This window comes from Paralichthys olivaceus, chromosome 15, assembly GCF_024713975.1.
Source record: "Paralichthys olivaceus isolate ysfri-2021 chromosome 15, ASM2471397v2, whole genome shotgun sequence".
NCBI lineage: Eukaryota > Metazoa > Chordata > Actinopteri > Pleuronectiformes > Paralichthyidae > Paralichthys > Paralichthys olivaceus.
Genome location: NC_091107.1, coordinates 15,755,298 through 15,776,422, shown reverse-complemented (window position 1 = coordinate 15,776,422; position 21,125 = coordinate 15,755,298). Strand labels below are relative to the sequence as shown.

Below are 21,125 nucleotides of genomic sequence, written 5' to 3'. Positions count from 1 at the left end.
TTATTTTAATATCCTACCACAGCTTGATGATGTATGCATATTGGTATTAGAGCCCCCGCTGCATTTTGAAGAGTGACAATGTTGATAGGCACAATCCAACCATTAATTAAATACTGTTTGTTGCTTCTGGTTTCATTTGCTCACCAAGGGAAGGCTATAGAAACATTTCCACAAACAATTTCCTCCTTATCAATGATGTGAAATGAAAAATGCCCATGTATATTTCATTATTCATAAATGTGTGTCATTACCCACGCTATTGATTGTGGCGCAGACAAACAAGCGCACGCAGAACTGATTGGCATTCGAGCCCACTCGAGTGGATAATTGGAACACGCCGTTAAACAGATGTCAAAAACTCACCGACATCTTAGCTTTGACCACATCCTCCATTTGGATGTGCAGGTCCTCTATTTCCAGCTCCATGCTCTTTCGAGCCTTTACCGCCGCCGCGCATGTGAACTCTGACTCCTCCAGCTGTGAGAAACAGGAAGGAAGAAAGGGGGCAAACGTAAGTAGGGCCAAGATCAAGGATCTCTTCTGGATATGCAGAGGACTGAGGATTTATCAACCTGTGAATGTTTTTATTTTCCAAAAAGATGTGTTTTGTATGTGTTGAATCATATCATAGATGTATCTGCTGAAGCACAGTGGAGTGTTTGTACTTGATTTTTGAGCTGGGCGATCTCTCTCTTGCTGGGGGCGTTGCTCTTTAGGTGGTCCAGCATAATCTGTGCATCAGCCAGAAGGACTTTGGTTCTCTTCAGGTCTTTCCTCAGCCTCTTCTCAGTCTCCACGTCCCTCTGGCTCACCTGAACAACAACACACTCCTCTCTAGCCACAGTTGTTTCACACACACACACACTTGTTTTTCCTGCCCAAAATCTCAGAGTGCCCTTTGAGACTCGAAAGCAGTTTCTTTCCAATCAAAAGGAAGTGGCCCGCACTAAATCGCACACACTTAACTGCACTGCACTGACAGGGACCAGAGTGCAGAGTGATGAGAGTACCTGGTCCTGGGCGTTGAGCAGTTTGGACTCCAGCTCTCGTCTCTCGCGCAGCACTTTCTGCTTGTCTTCGTACTCCTCCTCCAGCTGCACCTCCATCTGTTTCAGCTGCAGGACACACGCACGGAGTGTGGGGATGCACGAGCAGATGATCGGTGGCAGATAAAGTCAGACATAACACACCATCAAGCATCCTGTTAGACATGGCTGCTCTCACACATCAAAAACAAACGGTTCCCCTCCTGAGTGCTTCTGCCAGCCTCACAACACAGCTTTGAAAACCAACTCTTGTTTTCTGTCCAATTCCATTCTTTTAATTAGAAATACAGAGATCAACATTAAAACACGCTGTCCTGTTTCAATGTTGTGGCTGATCGATGTTGATATGACTGCAAACACTGCCCGGATTCTAATTTGTGTTTATTTTGTTATTAAGATTCATCTACTCTGAAAAGTTTGTGTTTGCTGTTGCTCACCAACCTTAGCAGTGCATAAACCATCATTACATATATATATAAATGAATGCAGGAATGAATAAGTAGATACATTTAATTAATAAATAAATGTATTTCTGTTTTATTTCTACATTTATTTATATATTTTTACATGTATTCATTAATTTTTTCTGTATTTCTATATCTATTTATTTCTGTATTTCTGCGTCCAGAGGTTAAAGCCAGATCTACTACTTCTTTCTTCAGTTGGCTGGTACTGTGTTCACGATAAATGTAGAAATACAGACAAAGCCTTAATTATCTATTTCTGCATTCATTTATTTATGTTTTTTACCTTCATATGACTGTGGGATGCATTCAACAACACAAACTTGAAATAACAAACTCAAAGACTTAATAAAATGGACTATACATGCACATTGAACCTCAGCACTCATATCAGAACTCTACAGTGAGTCTCTCAGAGCTTCCCTGACCAGGCCTGATTAGCTGTTAGTTCAGGATAGCAAGGCAATGTAAAGGAACATGTTGGACTAATGAAAGAGTAAGAATAAGGAGTGCCTACCTTCTTACTGCAGGATCGCCTGATTTCATCCACTTCTTCGTCCTTACTGTCGATATCTTTGGAGTGGGTCTGCCGCTGTCTCTCCATCTCCATCTCCAGCCGCAGCTTTGTCTGAGAACAGGATGGAGACATTTAAAACAGAATTCTATGTCATTTTTGTAAATGAGATATTTTCTACCTGTCCAAAATGAGAGACTGATCCTTATGAAATTTTATTCTGTACTTTTGAAGGATGTTAGGGTAGAAGGAAGATGTTTGGGGAGTTTTGGGACTTACAGAAAAACAATGTTGCATAGCATTACATAGTTATAATAATTATAGCTTTTTAGAATTTATATAGCGTCTTTCAAGACACCCAAAGACACTTTACATGTGTCAGTGGGGACAAAAAGAGAAAAGTAAAGAAAAGTAATTTGCACAAAACAGGACAGAAACAAACAGTTAACACTCCAAGCTGCGATTAGTGCTGAGGCCAAAGACCTGAGTGAAAAGGGGGTGTTTGAGGAATGTTTTGAAGATGCAGCATTGCGAAATTTCGGCGGGGGGAGAGTTCCAGAGGGTGGGGGCTGTGACACAGAAGACTGTCTCCAAAGGTTTTCAGTTTGGTGTTGGGGATGGAGAGAAAACCTGTGTTTGAGGACCGCAGCCTTCTGAGCAGAGTGTACGGGTGGAGGAACTCAGTTGGATTTGGTGGCGGCAGAGTTCTGCACAGACTGAAGTCTGTTCAGGACATTGTCTGGAGTCGGGGAGTGAAGGCCAGAGTCTGGAGATGTTTTATTTTTTAAGAAGGCGAATTTGGTGACGAATTTGATGTGGGATTGGAAAGAGAGGGTGGACTCAAGAATGACACCCAGGTTGCGGACCTCGCAGGATGGGAAGATGGAGCAGCCGTCAATGTCGAGGAGGAGATCTCCAATCTTCTGGAGCAACATAGGCTGCTACGTAGGCAGCTTTCAGTAAGAACCACACTGCGGATGTATCCCTACGACAAACCTTTTTTCCCAGATACATTTGATGTCAAAATTGAGCTTTGGCCACCAAACTCTAATCAGGTCATCCATGAGTCCAACAGAACACGTGTGTCATATTTAAAGAAATTCCTACAGTGTTTTTGAGATGTTCACAACAATGGGATGGATTGAACACCCGAAAACATGATGTCTCCAGCTACTGGCTATTGTAGGCAGGGATGCATACAAATTAGAATTATACATACGTGTATGAAATACAACATCTGCACCACCCAGTACCTGCTCCAGCATCTGGATGGTTCCAGCCTGTTCGTCAAGCTCCTCCTCCTGGTCTTTCACCTTTGCCTCAAGGTCGCGAAGCTGCTTCTTGACCTTGGCCAGAGAGGCTTCATCCTTGGACTCCTGGGAGGACACGTCCTGTAGCTCAGCCTCCAGCTGCTGCACCCTCATATTTGTGGCGCACAACTCGCCGTCCTTGTCCTGCAGGCCAGAGGAGATGCAGTAAAGGAACACATCTGGACCAGCCTAGTTATGTCATACACAGAGCAGGGAGACCAGACGTGTCGTCCCCTGGAGAGGACATCACAGTATCTGGAGTGTAGTTCTGTGCGGTGGCTCACCTGCAGCTGCTGGCGGAGGTTAAACATCTCACCAGTCATTATGTCTTTCTCTCGAGCCAGTTTCTCCCTCTGGCTCCTTTCTCTTTGTACCTCAGCCTGAGACTGGTTCTGCTCCAGGTCAAACCTGGAAAACACACACACACACACACACACACACAGTAGACAGCTCAGCAAAATGTTACTTTCACATAAGACTGAGGTTTCATATACCTCTTCTATACCAAAATTTGCAGGTATACGTTTAAGTTTTTTGAAAGGCAATTAGCTCCTTCCCCGTTGCCAGCAGAGGAGTTGAAACTTGCCAAAAAATGAGGTGCTCCCTAACTTCACTCTTGCCAAACTAGAGTGTTCACGCAGGTGTTACATTCTCATCGATGCGTAAAAGCATACAAAAATGGGGCATAAAAACAGATATCTACTGCAGAGACATTTGACCCAGGAGTGAACGTTGATTGCATCCATTCTGACTGCAGACAAAAGCCAGATGTAAGTGGGTGCGTTTTTTTGACCAGTGGATAAGGACTTATATAGAATAATAGTACTGTGCCGGATCTGTTATTGCCAATTGACTAAAGTATACCAGCAGCAAAAAACTGTAATAGTCTTGTGTATTGGTACAGTGCAGTTACTGTATGTATAAATATAAATATAAAATAATACAATAATGAGTGTGTTAACTGAATATCAAACCTACATGCAACTTCAGCTACTTTCTATTTTCCGCTTAGAGTCCAGCATCAGCTCAACACTGCCTCTATTGCAGCCTCTACAGTTATCCACTTCCATTAGCCTTCAATTTACAATTGGGTTGTAATAATGTACAAAATGTTTTCTTCAATTGTCTAGGTCAGAAGCACTTATGGTTAGTGAACTTAATAGCTAAGTGTTTCATGCTGTCAGCTCGTTGTAATTCCCTGTTTTTTTTTCTTCTTCTTCTCTCTGAAGCGAAGCTGAAAATAATTTCACCCGCAGAGCATCTTCAATTAACCACAGGGGAGAGATCACATTCCTGCCACAGCGATAGCTTCTCAAGTGCCTCAAGTCTGAGTCATTTTCTCAGCTAATGCAATTCCGCAGATTACAGAACATCTCAGTCACTATTCGAATTAAATGAAAACTTTTGTGTTCCTTCCAAGTGGGAGCACAGACACTCTGAGGAGAGGGCAATATGTTCCCTATAGTGTGAGTCTATGAATGACAGAGATACAGACAGGATGGATCAAGCATGTGGACAGACAAAGGGACAGATTGTAGTTGAGACTGACTTCCTCTGCTTCTTCTCCAGATCGTGGTTGCGGCTCTGCAGTCCCTCCAGGTGAAGCTTGGTATCCTGCAGCTCTGCCGTCAGTTTCTGGCACTTCTTCTTTAGCTGCTGCACAGAGCGCTGCACATCCTCATTATCCGTCTGCAGATCAGCCAACTGCAGCACACACACGCAAAAACGTATTTTTTATTATTTTTTTATGGCAGTTTAATGCATTACATTATTGCATTTATGCAGCTAGCAGGCAACAAGTGTGTCGTATATATTAAATAGACCATTTTTTAAAATAATTGAATATAATATAATATATATAATAAGGTGTCTTGCCCTCCTCTCAGCATGTCTCTTGCTCTGCTGCTCAGTCTCCAGCTTGTCATCAAACTCTTGCTGGAGTTTCTTCTTGGTGAACTCCATTTCCCGAATGGCTCGGTTGTATTTTATCTGCCACTCGCCTCCTGGAGGAGAAGACACAGAATACAGAGAGAAAGCCAGTGTGTGAAATGTTGGTGTCTCCTGCCTTTAATGCAGGCCTAGCAATATTATACAGGCTCAAAGGCTCAGGGATGATTGATGCTGTGGATTATGACGTCCACTGCACTGGTTGCAATGGTTATCACACACAGGACCAAAATAATATAATCTTTTAGGGGGGATAAAACTTCTTCTTTCATCAAATCCTGAACTTAAGAGGTCAAAAAAGAAAATGACAGAAAACTACAAAACAGCCATTACTTTTCACCTCTAATCTTGGATAAACCTGAGGTAAGAATTCCAAGCACACCACAATAGTAGTTAGCGAAGGACATGTCTAAGTGGCACTTTCCACAGTTCTTAGCCGACCCTAATTCTGGAGCTGTCAGAGGCTATCAGAAGTATAACAGCGGCCAGGCAGACATTCAGGTTCAGGTTCATTTCCAAGCCTTATCATTTTAGAGGCTGTCCATTTCTCCTTCACATTCCAACACCGGCTCTTCCATCAGTGCCGCTCATTAGCATATATATAGCATAATGACAACTTGCAGGGCCACCGGCTCTGATCCCAACGATTATTTTCTCGTTCGTCTAAGAATTCTGAGATGCTCTGTAATGGCTTGTCTGGCTGAGGTGGGTTGAAGGGGGTAGGAACACAAGAAAAAGAAAAAAAAAAGCCTTCTGGACAATATGCTGGAGGCGGGAGCTCTCTCTCCCAGCAGGGGGAGACCAGTCAACAACAGGCTTTAGTTGTATGCCCGAGAGCAAACATCTTAATCCCCTAGTGGTACATTGCAAACTTGGACCAAGTCTTACAGCCACATCTCCTGCTGGAGCAGTCAGACAAAGACAATCATCCCTGCCGCTACACTTAGTATGGGGGAGATTTTGATAAACTGTGCACATAATGCTGATATGAGCCATTCAGGGAATTATGCTTCGAACCTGATATGACATACCTATAAGCATGCTGAGGAAAGTTGTTGCACGCGTCATAAGCTGCACTGAATTCTCGAATTTACTACAAATGTTAAAAATGATCCAAAAAAGTGAGAAAAGGTCACAGGAAGTCACGTTAACAACTTCCCCTTTTGTTTGGTTCTTAATTTTGGGTGCCAAATGAAATTAATGGGAAAATGAGATTGTCTGGTGGCTGCGGTGTCACAAATAATAACTTGCGGTTTCTCGCTCAACCAACCAGCATCATCGTCACTGTCCATCTCCCCGTTGAGCTCGGCCGTTTTCATGAGTCGAGCTTCCATCACCTCCATCTCCTGTGCTTCTAATTGTTTCTTCATGGCATCAAACTTGGCCTGCAATCACAGATTCACCCACCACACACACACACACAGAAGATGTGAGGCTTATTAGAATATTTACAGTGTGTTTTATAATTTTTTTTGCATTTTTAGTGTGTGCATGTGCCTGCAGATCCTTCATGTCCTTCTCCAGGTGGAGTCTCTCTGAAGTCTCCGTCTCCAGCAACTGCGATGCCGACTCACTCGTGCTTCTCTCATCTGCGAGCTCCGCCAACAAGTCTGCAATCTGGACAAAAGCACAGGAACACAGCGAGTAAAGCAAAACAACATAATACTCCCACCACATTTTTAGTACGAGTAAGCAAAAAAATCTTTAAGTGAAATCCATTACACTGGATATATTTTGCTCACACTGCACACGTTTTACACTGTATATATTATTCTATTTTTGCATTTCCTTGTGTTAATATTGCATGTTTACTTATGATGTCTATCTTTTGACTGTCCTCTTTGTTGCTGCAACCCAGCACATTTCCCTGTTGTGTCTAGTAAAAGATGATCTTATCTCTTATTTTAATAAAAATAAAGAGTGTAACTCCACTGCCAATTTTGAACACCATCCTCCCAGCATGCATTGCCATATGCAAAGGGACCCACCCTGCTCTCCATTCGATCCGTGTTCAGCCTCAGCTCATTTCGCTCCTTCTCCACCCTCTCGAGCTTGGACTTCTGCAGCTGCATCTCCTCCTGCAGCAAAGAACATAGCAACATGTATTATAGGTTTCATGTTGTGTCACAGGTAAAAGTTTAAAATATTAAATTTAACGAGAAATATTAAGCATTGATGACAGGAAGCGCCATGCTGCCACGGCCAGGAGTGAATTCTGAATGTGGATTAGAGGCCGTCTAGCTGAGTGGAATCTATAAGGAGCGGGGACATCAGACAGAGAGGTCTGCTCACGTCTTTGCTTCGCATCTGCTCCTCGGTGAGCTGGACCTTAATAAGCGGTTGGACTGTGGTGAAGAGTTTCCACCAGGGCCAGTGCTTCACACCACGGTTCTTCTGGATGTTTTTCTGGATGCAGCGGATTGCTAGATCCTGAACCTGAGCACACAGTCGAGACAGAGAAGCAGTCAAAATATATGCACACACTATAATATAAAATATAAATATAATGTTAACTAGATTTGCCAATGGGCCCTTTAAAGAAATATCGTAATCATCATTTACATTTGTTGATATGGGTCCATATGAACACTTTCAGCTGACAGAATAAACAGAGAAGTATTTATATTTTACATTAAAAAAGTATTTTCTTAGTTGAGGTTTAACATATTTGGTTGTAGTTGTGTGTTTTTGTGTATATGGAGCATCAATTACATTTATTTTTCAAGTGTAATCATAGAATATAATATATAAAACTAATAACAACATAATGACATTGTCATTAGATAACACATAAGACCTCTGGAGTTCACTTTCTTCAATTAAATTTTTTTTAAAAATCTACGCTTACTTTTTTAGCCTTTGCTAAAAGTATATAAGAAGCATAAAAGTATAAAATCTATTTTCACATTTGTAATTTGTGTCTCACAATATATCAAATTGCGAGACAGTTTTTTTTCTCATTCAAATAAAAATGTGGATAGAATTTGTGACAGAAAAAATATTTTAATATTTGGATGTGTATATCTTTGGTGTTTTGAGCCCATACATAACTCAATTTTCTGAGGCAAACAGGTGCTTCATAAAAAGACATACCAATAATTTAACTGCAGCAATGTGTCCAACACAGGGTTTTACACATGAAAACAAATAGAAACAAGAGTTTGTGGTCCAATGCACAGGTATCATAGGGTGGCAGTGTTCAGAGATCCTTGGAACAATCCTAATCACTAACTGGAATCAATGTTTTACAGAACTTATCTACTGTCACCGTATCCTCCTCCCCACTGACAAAATGCTGCATTTCTCAGTTTTGTGTTGTATCGCCTTTATATGAGCGAACAGCGATCCCTCCTCTGGAGACTTTCTGCAGACTGCGTTCCAAGGCTGGGAGCTAATTTTTGATTAATTAAATCAAACATGTTGGCAGCTAATTCCGAGTATTACACGATTTCCATGGCGCTTATGCATGAGGCTCTCTAGAAGCAGCAGATTATGGGCAAACCCAATTAGAGCGACACAATTCTCAGCATCAGGTACATTTCGCCCTGAAGGTACTCTCTATGACCAATTAGGATTTGTCACACAGTGAAAGCCTCAACGTGGACCGAAATGCGGCGAGTGTGTAACCAAAGATTTAAGCAGGTCTCACTTGTCATATTTAGTCCTAAATGAAAAGGAAACAAACAAAAGATTGCGCTGCATGAGCGGCGTGGATAAACATGTTGCTATTCATTTCTCATTGAGAGGGTGTGACAACTGTAAGACAGCACATTGTAAATGAAGACTCATCACACACACCTCTGATTACACGTATGGTCTCAACGGAACATAATGGTTGGTCATGCCTGGCTTATATCATTATCACATGTAAATACAAATATATTTCCAGGAGCTATAACAAGAGAAGACGTACGATAAAAAGAAATGTAGCTCATCCCAATGCAGAGCCCATATATGCTTTCACAGTGGGAGGTTTTCATGTTTCCTTGAGATGGAACTATGGGATTGCATGTTTCAAATGAATAAACTCTAAAAGTTACCTTTTCTAAGAGTGTTGCTCGAGAAAAGCTAGATGCTGCGTCTTGTTGACTTCAGTGATTCCAATGCAGATAACTAAAAACAACAGATTTCTGAAGGACAAAACTCCCAATGTGGTAAATGCCTGCTGAGCCAAAACAACAGACTTTTGAAATGCCAGGTTGTCCCCTTGAGGAGACATTTGAAAGAGGAAAAAAAAAAAAAAAAAAAACAAGAAAAGAAGATTCTGCTTTTGTCATTTAATGTCACACGGGCTTGGCACAGCATCACAAGGTTAACATGCCAGGGAATATCAATCAAAGGAACTTGTGACTTTCTGTCACATCCATATATATCACCCAGCAAGTGTCTGAGAGGCTTTGCCACAACTCACCCGCACTGATCCACAGGCAAATTGCCACGTACCTGCTAAGACTGGATACTTCATGTGCAAGAGGCAATGGAACAGGGTAAAGTCAAGGACAGAGTGGATATTATTGTTATATGTTGATTATACACTCTATGGCAATACACTCTAAATCTTCCCTGTGGGGAGAGAGAGAGAGAAATCTCTCACTTATCCAACACAGCCCTGCTACAGCTCTATAACTCTGGTGTCGAATTAGAAATATAAACATAAATGAAGTTCAGTGGGGAAAATGCCTTTCAGTTAATTGTTGTAACACATGTATATACACATAAGCTGAGTAGTAATAAATCTAATATGTAATTTTATAGGATTTTGTCAATAGTTCATATTTTCACATCTTAATCTCACCTGTGACTGCAGATACCTAATATAGTTAAAAGCTTTGATACAGTGTCTGTTCATAATTTAGAATTGCACGATAAAGTAATTTTGTATTTGTGTCCAAAAATATGATTTAGGCTAGACTGATAATACTGTAGTGAAGATCTGCACCAAACTGCACCAAGGACTGATCAGAGTGGACCGTGCACTCTATGTTTACAAGTACAAGACATCGTAGCTCAGCCCAAATGACTTTTCATAAGCTGTTTCAACTAATAAGGAAAACCTGATTTCTAATTTATTCAATAAAACACATTTTCATTTGCTTTTGCAGTAGGGGGCTCCAAACTGAGATCAGGAACGCTAAATCTGTTTTTTTGTTTTAATTGCTTTATAAACATATATTCATATATCTGTGTATCTTAACTATCTTGTATGTCACTTTCTGCTGTCACCATTTCACAAATAAAATAAAAAAAATTAGGGCAAATTTGAAGAATTTCTTAATTTATTTATTTTGTCCTTATTTTATCCTGTTGTGAAGCAATTTGTAACTTTGTTAAGAAAAGTGCAATACAAATAATCTTTTAAAAGAACAGTATTGATTTTTGCCAAGGGTTTGATGAGAAGATTAATACTAATCTTGTATCTATTACACTGAGAAGTTAGTTAGCTTAGCTTAGCTCAAACATGTATTTGTCTTGCTGCTGGTATTGATCTGTTCATCTAACTTAATTGTTTTACATGTTTCCAACATATTAAACTGTACTTTCTCTTAAGTATAACTATTGGTCCTTGAATTTTGAGCTTCATTTGTGTTGTTTTAGTAATTGTCCCTGTGATGAACAAAGTTAACTGAATTGTATTGAACAAAACTGTTTGGATTAAACTAACATAAAACTAAATTTTGGAAATTGAACCTGGTTATGATAGTACCACAGTAAAGCACATCGACATGGCCACAGTTTAAAAAACGCCTTTACACCGGATCATCCCGCCCCTGACTTGACCGAATCTATGTTGGAACTCATCACTATCATAATTGCATGTCACACCTTACCTCGCCACCCTCAACTGAGAATAAGCACAATGAAATTACAAGATACAGTAAAAAATAAAGTCTTACCATACTAATATAGATACATTTGCAAAAGATAGGGGGTATGAGAGCACAGAGGGAAAAAATGCCTCTTAGCTAATGGATTTGGTAATTGCACAGTTGCCTAGCAATTTTGAAAGGTTCCTCGCTGTTGATTCATCTTAAGTTCTTGCAGATAATGAAGCATCAGGCTTTTAGTCTGCTTCACTGTATGAATAATGAACTTTGAACCCAATATATAAATATCTTTCCCCATTTTCAACCAATATCCATTTCTAAACTCTAATGGTAAAAACAGTTATAGCAAAGGAGAGCGAGAAGTCCAGCGATATAAAAAGGTCATATTGATTTACCCTATAGCAAAGATGACAATTTAATAGTTTTACTGACATTATACACAAGTGAACAAGATATCTGCTCACTAACAGTGTGTCACAGTGGATGGAGACCAGCAACATTGATTCTGCGGGTTCATCACTGGCCAACTGAAGCGACACATTCACTTAAACAGTAATTGCAGAGCGGGAGAGGGACTGTATTGCTCCACACATCAAGAGGGGACATGTATGAGGTCCAGAGAGATGGACCCATCACACATTGTGAGAAAAATGGAAGATGGGTGCGGCGGATGTGTGTGTGAGTCAGCAGCACGTTTGATATGGCTGAATTTAAGGGAGCCGTTTGATGAAATGCAACAGGAGTGGACATGTCGTTATCAAATATCCCCCTGGGAAAGCTGACTGGATGGATGACAGTACAGGCGGACAGGGGGAAAGGGGCAATAGATTTAGAGAACACATTTGTAATTAGCTGAAGATTTACGGCAGAGCGTGTTAGATCTACACCAGGAGCAGCGCAAACAGGCACTAAAATTAGCTCTCAACTCCTGGTGGGCTGCAAGGCAACAAGACCTCTGGAGCTCACATTCTTCCACTTTATTAAATAAATATAAGTATTGTTGAGGAGAAAAATGGACCGTGACAGTTATTTTTCTTCACAAGTGTAGCATTTCTTTTTCAATTACAGTATGTCTTTTTTAGTAGAAAATTTGATAGAAATTGTGAGAGATAAATATTCTTATTTAGTTTTGATTGAGTATATCTTTGGTGTTTGAAACCATAGACTGTATTCAAAGATCCCATTGTACAAAAACTAAACTCAACCAAGCACAAGACAGTTTCAGCTGTCAATCATGATTTTTCGCCCCAATTTTTATAGCATCAAATAATTAACTAGAAAACCCAACAGTCTCCTTGAAAAATCACATTCAAATTCACTAAATCCCGATTTGTATTTGGATCTGCACCAAATTGCACAAACTAAATATCAGTCCCCTAAACATGCCGTTTTGTTTAACAAAGATTCATAAATTATTCTTTGAGAAATCAAAATAATGTTGATTAAAAAAAACTCACAATGTTCACAAAGTTATGAATAAAAAATCCTGTATCTGCTTCTTTATCTTGATCCGCACCAAAACTTTATGGATTCGTCCCTGACCCATACCACATCCTTTCACAATGGTTGTAGTTTTAATATAATTTAAGCTTTAAAACAAACAAACATGCAAACATACAAACAAACATGGCTGAAAACATAACCTGTCTGCAAGAGGTAACTGAAACCAAACTTACTGGGATTTACTTGAACAAATTAAGTCAGTGTGGTAGACTTACCTAAAATGACAGAAACCATCTTTTGGAAAAATGTGTTTGATGTGTTCTTTGGTTTATGACCTTTACTGCAACCAGCCACCAGCGGGTGATCAAGACGATTTGGCTTCACTTTTGGTTGATGATGTCATCCATCTTTACTTACAGTCTATGACTGAACCTCCACTAACTTTGGGCAAAACCGTTCCAATCAGTGAGACGTCTTGCCTACCTTTCTCTTCTTGAAGGCCTGCCGTGCCAGGTAGCCTCTACAGGTCGCTTGGAACAGGGTCAGATTGCGCTTGGTCTGCTCATCTCTCTGTTCCTCCAGCTTAGCCAAAGTGCCAGCTCTGAAGAACAACTGGAGCGAAAAACACACACACACGAACACACACAAGATCAAATTAATTTATTACTAAAGGATAAAATCATTGAGAGATCATGTAATGCTAATTTTAGCCGTGGGGAAATAAGATTTAGAGGCCGTGTTTTAATGTGAAGCAGGGCAGCGAAATGAAAAAGAGGAGATGGAAAGTAAATAAATGCAATGAAGCAGCAAATCAATGGGAAACAGTGTAATCCTCAGACAAGTAGTCTTATCTAAGTGAGAAAGCTGTGATTAAGTTATTATCTCAGACAATCAGCCTGGTCTGTTTCTAATCTGGGCCAAAGGTAAAACACAGGTAAACAGTAAGCAGCTCACGTCACGGCCCGTCTATACCTCAGTGGGATTAGGTGCTGCGAACACATTCTAGATATGATGACGGCAGCGAGCTATAAAAATGGATGGATGATGACAGGAAAACTGTCTCCAACCCAGGTGTGCCTACACAGGTCTTTATAATTTACCAAATCCATATGTGATCTATTAACAAAACTAGAGATGGAAACGATCAAACAGCTTTAGTGGGAAAATCTGAAAAACATCAGGGAGGAGTGATGCATTCCGCAACGTCAGGGGATATTACTTTTAAAAAATTCTCACAAAGGCTAGAGTAGAAGCTTTATGTCTTTCATCATCATCAGGTAGTGCTTTCTAAAAGGTATAATGCTGTGCTATTTTCAGACATGTCGCTATAGCTAATGGCATATTTTATCTCAAGCTTTGAATCCATCACTATAAGGTTATTTGGGGTCGGTGTAATTGGCATGCAAGTGAGGCAGGTTGCTAAGACACCACTGGAATGCTTTGAGAATGGCCAAATGTGCTTGTCTACTCTGAGCCCATTTCACACTCCAGAGTGTGGCACCACGTGAAGCTGCCTTCGAACCATTCTCCAGTCATGTGTTCTCCGCTGCACGTATCTGAGAGCATGAGTCTCACTGTCTTCTACATTATTTTTTCCCTTCTTGGCGGATGGCCACTTTTTACGACTGATAGGATTAGACCTCGGCTTGCCAGCCAGTCTTTACTCTGATTACTTTACAATGGCTGTGGCTGAAAACAACGAGGGCCATCAGTTGTGAGAATTTGCCCTAATTACCTGAAAAGAAAAATTACGGTCACGTAGTCGGGCAGGATAGAGACATGCTTCTCAGGTAGCCACTAGCTAAAAGAGAAGACTTGAAGAAGAGGCAAGGCTTGGCCGCTCTCCAAAAAAAAGGATGGTAAACAAACTTCAAGGAGGGACAAGTGTAATGAAAGACACACTCCCCCCAGACAGCAAGTGTCCTCTCAGAATACACAAGAATGAAAAAGAGCTGTGCACCACAGCTCCGTAAAGAGGAGAGGAACTGGCAGCGATTCACAGGAAAGGTTTATTTAATCATTTTAAAGCTGTTTGTTTGTTTGAGGTGCGGTTGTGATACTCACCCTGCTCAAACCCATGTGGTAGCTGCTCTTCTCCAAATCCAAGGACTCGAGGAGCTCCTCCACAGCCTGGGCAGAGGCACACATATACACAAACACATCTGTCAACTGCTGGATCCGGTGTGAACTTCTATCAAACAGTTCATTAGTCCACAGTTCCCCCAACATGCCATGTGGAACTGATGGCACAGTGACGTTTTTCCTTTTCCCTCTCACCCATTCCTGACCTTTTTCAGATTTTGGAAGTGAGGCCGTAGGCACAGGAAAAGTTTGGCTGTCCAGAATCTCCAAACCCCCCAAAAAAACATTTTACATATTACTAGAATCAACTTGCTTCTGGCATATTCCTCGTGATCCCTCAGTGCAGCCTATCTAGAGGTGAACTGCCATCCATTGGGAGCCTCTCTCTTCTCCCTATCCATCTATCAGCCTGGGTACACTGTAGGCGTGTTATCGTCTTAGCCTTGTCTTTCTACTTGAGCCTCCAGCCTGAAACACTACTCCGAGAATACGCCACGAGAGGTTTGCCACAAGCACTGAGGGGCTTTTGTTTGCCGTGTGTTTCCACAGAAACTCAGCCCCCAATATACGGACACAAGGGGGAAAGAGCTTTTCTTCCCCTTAACCCCATTCTTTCACTCTTTCTCTCATTTCTAAACAGTTTTTTTTCTCTCTCCACCAATACACCCTCCGTGCTAGTTGACTTCTATGAATAAAACTCACACCAGCTTCCTTCACAGGTCTTTCACAGTCATGTTTATAAGACAAAAGCACTGAAGTTGTAAAGTACCAGTGCTGTCGAGGGGAAAAGTAGTTTCCGATGCTTACTTTACAAAAGATGATGAGTATGTGAACTTGAATTTTATTTTTGTAGCTTTAAAGAAAGATTCTTCTGCCTCTTTCCTGAGCATGATACTGATGAGGTTAAGTTGATTAGATCATTAGAATGGCTCTGACAAATGGAGGTTTATTTCTCTGTCAGTCGGCTGCTGACAAATCAGGGGCAGATGTAATGAAACTGCCTCCTCACAAAATTAATCTTCACCGTGCTCGGCCACTGGTGGAGCTGTGTTTTCTTCCCCCTCCCTCTCTCACTGATTTACTTACTCTCCTCTCGTCCTTCACTATGTAATTTCTGCCGTGCTTCTTGCTGAGGTGCGGCGCCAGCACGTCGAATCGTCGCCGGAACTCGGAGAACACCATGTGATCGGGATAACCTGTGAAGGTCAGTATTGGAAAACAACATTATATATCTGACAAATTCGTATGCAGAGTCATGGGTGTTTTGCGGTGGGTACCCCATGTCCTGATACACATGGAGACAGTTTGTGCTGTTGTAGCTGCATCTCAATTCAGAGGCTGCATTTGAAGACCGATTACGTCACCGCGGTGCGACTAGTCCGTTCGAAGGCTCCGTCAATTGTGGCCGATAAATGCGTCCTTTCATGCCAGAGAAACAAAGGCTCCAAAGTGTGTCCCTCCCAGACCACCTTTCCTAGGATTCATTGCGCTTTGGTGATGATGAGGAAATGGTGAAGGCAAGCAACAAGACCGACGCGTAAGTATCACGCTTCAACTCAACCTAACAAGTAACAGTACAGATGTTAATAAAGCAAGGGGCCTTAAAACCTTCTCGTCATGTCCAACTTCAGCTCTGTTGCTAGGCAACAGCAATAAGGTTGGGACACCCTGGTGATAACGATCATGGAAAGCCAAGTCTCATCTTGGTTCCTCTTTTGCGGCCTAGGTGGTCCACAAAGACCACCTCCTTTGTGGCCCAGGTAGACCATATCCTTGTCCCCTGAATTGAGACACAGCTTTTACCAGTCTTTGGTTTGTTATTGAAGCAGCTACCTCACCTTGCCTGTAGATCCGAAGAGAATCAAGCAGCTTGGAGCCACGCAGCTGAGCACGCAGCAAGGCTACATCGAGCTGCGTAAGGCCCGGATCTCCACTCTCCCCTTGAGCCTCACTTTCCCCTGTTTTGTACAGGGATCCGCTCAGAGCCTTCAGGGCATCAGCCTTGGGCAATATGCAGTGAACAAAGTGAATCCTGGACCTCCGCACCATGTCAAGAAGAGCATCCTAGAGAAGGAACAGGGCACTCTGGTTGGAACAGGCCAAAGCTAAATCTTCTATTGATGTTTTTTCATGCAATCAGCAGCTTTACATTCTTAATTGAAACAGACAAATGCATTAAACATACATCTCATAATAATACACAAACCATTTCTGTTTGAACATTCACACAAGTTAAATCTGTTCCTAGTCTCTCTTTCTTCCATCTCCCCCACTATCTCCTTTTTCGCCCCTTTCCACCCACCACTCCTCTCACCCCACTGGGCAGATGGCCGCCCACACTGAGTCTGGCTCTCCTCGAGGTTTCTCCTAGATAAAATGGAGTTGTGTTCTTTCCACGGTCACCAAGTGTTTGGAGATTCTTTTTCTGGTCTCAACCTCACATGTAAAATGCCCAAGATAATGTATGTTGTGATATAGTGCCATACAAATATAACTGAATTCAAATCAATTGGATTAAATCTACAATTTTTTACTCAAGCACATAAAAACTCTGACAATGCTGGAAGATAATTTCTATCATCTAAAATTTTACAGCCTACCTTTTGAGTGACTATATGTTATTATATACTTCATATTGATTCCATACATAAGGCACATTTCCATTTGAGGCTCATTTCTTTAAGATTTGATCAATCACTGTTTGAAAAACATCAATCTCTACAATAAAATCTCAAACTATACTGGACATGCTGGATAAGTCTCACTCTTATTTCTGTATTATGGGATATTAAGGTATTATTTGATACCCCTTACTCTTCCCTTTCTCCTGGTTATTGCCACTTAAACTTCAACAACCTCGATTGGGGATTAAAGAGCCCAATATCCCTTTCAATTATGTTCACACCTCACAGTTTACATCCCTAACCACACAATATTTCACAATAATGTATTTGCCATAACTATGCAGTGTGCTAGTATTGGAAAAAGAGAGAACTTTTTAATGGCTTTGTACTGGATTTAAAGTAATCTGGAGTTTTGCAGAATTATTCAATATCGACATTCTCATCGAGCAATGGGGTTGGAAGCAGAAAAGCGGCAGAGCTGTTCTTATAAAACACCAGGCCCTAATATCATTTTCAGATTGATTTCATTCTCTGGCTGCAGCTCAAACACCAGCCTTCATCCCATCCATTTTCTTTGTAAGGCTGCATCGAGCTATTTGCAACTGCTACGTAGATTTCAAAACAAATTTACAGCTATGAGCCCTCGTATATTCCATCAATCTGTCAGGTTTCTGGAGCTGAACTGTTAGCAAACAAGAAACTGAAGAGTCTGGGGTTGATTCTCAGTGGGTTTTGGCAGTGCTACTACATCACAAGGACTAAATTAATGTTTAACATCAACAATGTTGACAACAGCAATGGTGATGTCTTCATTTTACTTCCATTTTCATATTAAAGATGGAGTAGATGGTTTTGTTACAGCAGCCAGTGCCAGCCCAGGTCCCCAAATACACTTTTAGCTCACTGCCTTTAAAACATGGACGAACACATAAAAAATAAATTCTGACAGGCTGATTTGTCCCATCCTCTCCTCTCACCACTTGAAGCTTTATCTGGATGCACAAGGACTTCTTCTTGATCGCAGCCACTCCTGTGGTGAAGGTCTTTCTCATGCTGGTGGCCCGTCGCAAGGACAGCTGGGAAACGCCCTCAAGGCCGGCGATGGAACCGGACAAAACAGTGGCTCCACCTGCCCGGCTCATGACCAGCGAGTTGATGATCTTCCTGCAGAAAAAAGAAAAAGAAAAAGGGCGCCTCAGTATGATTTTTTGCAATTCTACACTAAAGTCACAGTTTATGCCACAAAACCTTGTTGTTGCATGTGTGCTGCTCACTTCTGGGAGTCCTGCAGGAGGCTTGTGGCGTTAGTCGACGCAGGATTCTGTTTGGCGTAGTTGAGCCACCCACAGACATTGTACTCCACCCAGTCTGTCCCATGGCTGTGCCCCAGCAGGAAATGGTTATCCTTCTCGCTCTTCAAGAGGAAAGTGTGACCTGATACAAATGTAAGAGATGTGAGACCCGCTGGTTTGTTGTATGTGATGACAAAAATAGTATGCATAGGGGTTTATCAAAGTGTCCGTTAACCTGTCAATGCAGTTTTCATATGAAATGTTAAATCCATTAAACTGTACTCTCATACAAAACGCTAATATCGGTGATAACCTACAGAGGAGAGCTCACATCTGGTCTACTGCATCTAAAGAGTTCAAACGTGAAGCTTTCAGCTGTTGTGCTAAAATGGCCATTATGTTTTCCTGAATAATATATGGGGGATTTGTTTTTATTGAGTAAGGCAAGTGTAGATAGAGATGGCAATTTGTCATATAGTGCTCAGTGTACAACAATTTGTATAGACCTGTGTCTATAATACAATGCAGTGTACTCTGACACAAAATGAGAGACTTGTGTGTCCTTTCCTGCCACAGACTTTTATTAAATCAAATTATTACTACTTTCTGAAGAAGAAGAGATACTTTATTAATCCCTCAAGGGGAAATTATTTTTACATGCATTTTAACCCCTGAAACGCAACCACACACACACAAAGGGTTCATAGAGTAGACATGCAATGTGGAGAGAGATGGTGGAGTGATGGGCAGCCCCGAAGAGGCGCCCCGCAAGCAATTGGGGGGTTAGTTGCCTTGATCAAGGGCACCTCGGCAGTGCCCAGGAGGTGAACTGGCACCTCTCTCAGCTACCAGTCCACCTTCCATACTGTGGTCCATGCTGGACTTGAACCGGCCACCCTCCGGTTCCCAAACCAAGTCTCTATGGACTGAGCCTGATGCCTTTTATATTTCAGCACTTTGAATTGCCTTTTTGTAGAAATGTGCAATACAAATAAACTTGCCTTGCCTACTCATGTTAAATGGTAACATATATTTACCTAAAATTAAGCCTAGAAGCAGAGTTGGTAAATACTGTGAAAGTATGCAGAATAAATTAAAATGGTACTAGGTAGAGCGCACACCAAAGCCAAGGCTCAACAGTCCCCTTATGATATTAATATAATGTGCATATCTGGATCAAATATTCATATTAGGTTGTTTACTCTGTCAGTTTCTTTAAAAACCATTGGGGAAATGCTTGCCATACTTAATATTAGCTTTAACTGTAAGGTTATATTTTAGTGTCTGTGAGTGTTTGTCCTCTCCTTGCCTTTACTCTCCCCCTCAGCAGGTCCATAGTAGCTAAAGAGACGTCCCAGCAGTGTTTCCTCTGATCCCCCTGGCTGCACCGCCTCCTCCTCCATCAGCCACAACAGGCCCCGTGCCTCCTCTGTACGAACTGTCCGTACCTGTCAAAGAACCACACGTATGCAAAAACACATAGACACATATGCACAATGGTCATAGGTCATTAGTGTGATTCTAATGAGGACAGATAATGGACAGAAAAAATAAATCACTCTCGCCCTGACTTCCTGTTTCTTCTATTTGACGCTGTTTACAAGGTCTGCCCATAAAACGATTACTATTAGTCCCCCTGTCATGATTCTGCTCCAGTTAAGGATTTTTGTAAAACCCCTTTTCCACTGGTCAGAATTTTGCTATCAGTTGTGGGTTTTTTGCCGTTTCCATGTGGACTATGAAAAGCATATATTTTTATTCTGTTATCTTTTGTGGACTTTGCATTTTCTTGAAAGATACTTTGGGGTTTTTCTAATGGACTCTTGTGTTACAATACATGTGTCTCTGACTGTTTAGTAATGTTATCCCTCATTTTGTCTCATTTCTTGTTTTATTTTGAAGCCACTGTCCTTGTGACTTTTACTTGCTTCACTTCCTTTTGTTTGTCTCGTTTCCCTTGAGGTCGTCTGCGCCTGTTTCTGATGTGTTTCACCTGTGTCTAATAAGCCCCGCCTCTCTTTTGTATTATTTCTCTGTGCTCCCAGTCCTCAGTTTCATTCGGCTTCAGTTCAGTTCGGGGGGGGTTCAAGTTTTAAGTTTTGCTGTTTGAGTTTTACGTTTCCTGAGTGTTTTTTGTGCCAGCCAGAGCCACTATAAAACTCTTTTTTGCACAACCTGCCTTTTTTTGTGCCTCGCTGTGGCTGCATTTGTCTCAGACGTGACGCCCTAACACATAAAACACACCACATCATAAGAAACAACCATGCGACCAGGACAGTCGAGTTGCTATTCGATGAAAACAAACTGCTGAATCTGAGGATTAAGCTCTTTAGTGTTTATCCATCTCATGAAAGATTCAGGAAATAATCAGACAAATGTGGAGAGCTGTCTACCAGAGTCACTGTGGCATGAAATATTAGCCACTCTCCAAAACGTCAGTAAAAGCAGTTGTGAATGTTTCCGAGCGTGAGCCGGTTGTGACAGACCTAATATAAATATTAGCTTTGGAAATTAAAGTTTCAAAAGCATTTGTAGTCTCTGTGCCCTTCAGCAGTTGCCACCATAATAGCATCATCAA

General features: G+C 41.4%; 1 protein-coding gene across 14 annotated transcripts in view; it reads right to left on the bottom strand.

Annotated features, from left to right (window-relative positions):
* The window catches only part of LOC109628750 (unconventional myosin-XVIIIa-like), a 73,399-nt gene that overhangs the window by 17,768 nt on the left and 34,506 nt on the right, over positions 1-21,125 (bottom strand). For all 14 annotated transcript variants that reach the window (XM_069539868.1, XM_069539870.1, XM_020086083.2 and 11 more), the window contains 19 exons: positions 19,857-19,995; positions 18,530-18,689; positions 18,233-18,419; positions 16,470-16,695; positions 15,718-15,827; positions 14,614-14,679; positions 13,033-13,161; positions 7,574-7,717; positions 7,270-7,359; positions 6,779-6,898; positions 6,552-6,666; positions 5,210-5,337; positions 4,884-5,038; positions 3,619-3,742; positions 3,278-3,478; positions 2,028-2,138; positions 1,011-1,115; positions 666-812; positions 364-477 (listed from right to left, as the gene is read on the bottom strand). In XM_069539868.1, the coding sequence (XP_069395969.1) occupies positions 364-477; positions 666-812; positions 1,011-1,115; positions 2,028-2,138; positions 3,278-3,478; positions 3,619-3,742; positions 4,884-5,038; positions 5,210-5,337; positions 6,552-6,666; positions 6,779-6,898; positions 7,270-7,359; positions 7,574-7,717; positions 13,033-13,161; positions 14,614-14,679; positions 15,718-15,827; positions 16,470-16,695; positions 18,233-18,419; positions 18,530-18,689; positions 19,857-19,995 (2,571 nt within the window). The remainder of the gene's footprint in view (positions 1-363; positions 478-665; positions 813-1,010; positions 1,116-2,027; positions 2,139-3,277; positions 3,479-3,618; positions 3,743-4,883; positions 5,039-5,209; positions 5,338-6,551; positions 6,667-6,778; positions 6,899-7,269; positions 7,360-7,573; positions 7,718-13,032; positions 13,162-14,613; positions 14,680-15,717; positions 15,828-16,469; positions 16,696-18,232; positions 18,420-18,529; positions 18,690-19,856; positions 19,996-21,125) is intronic.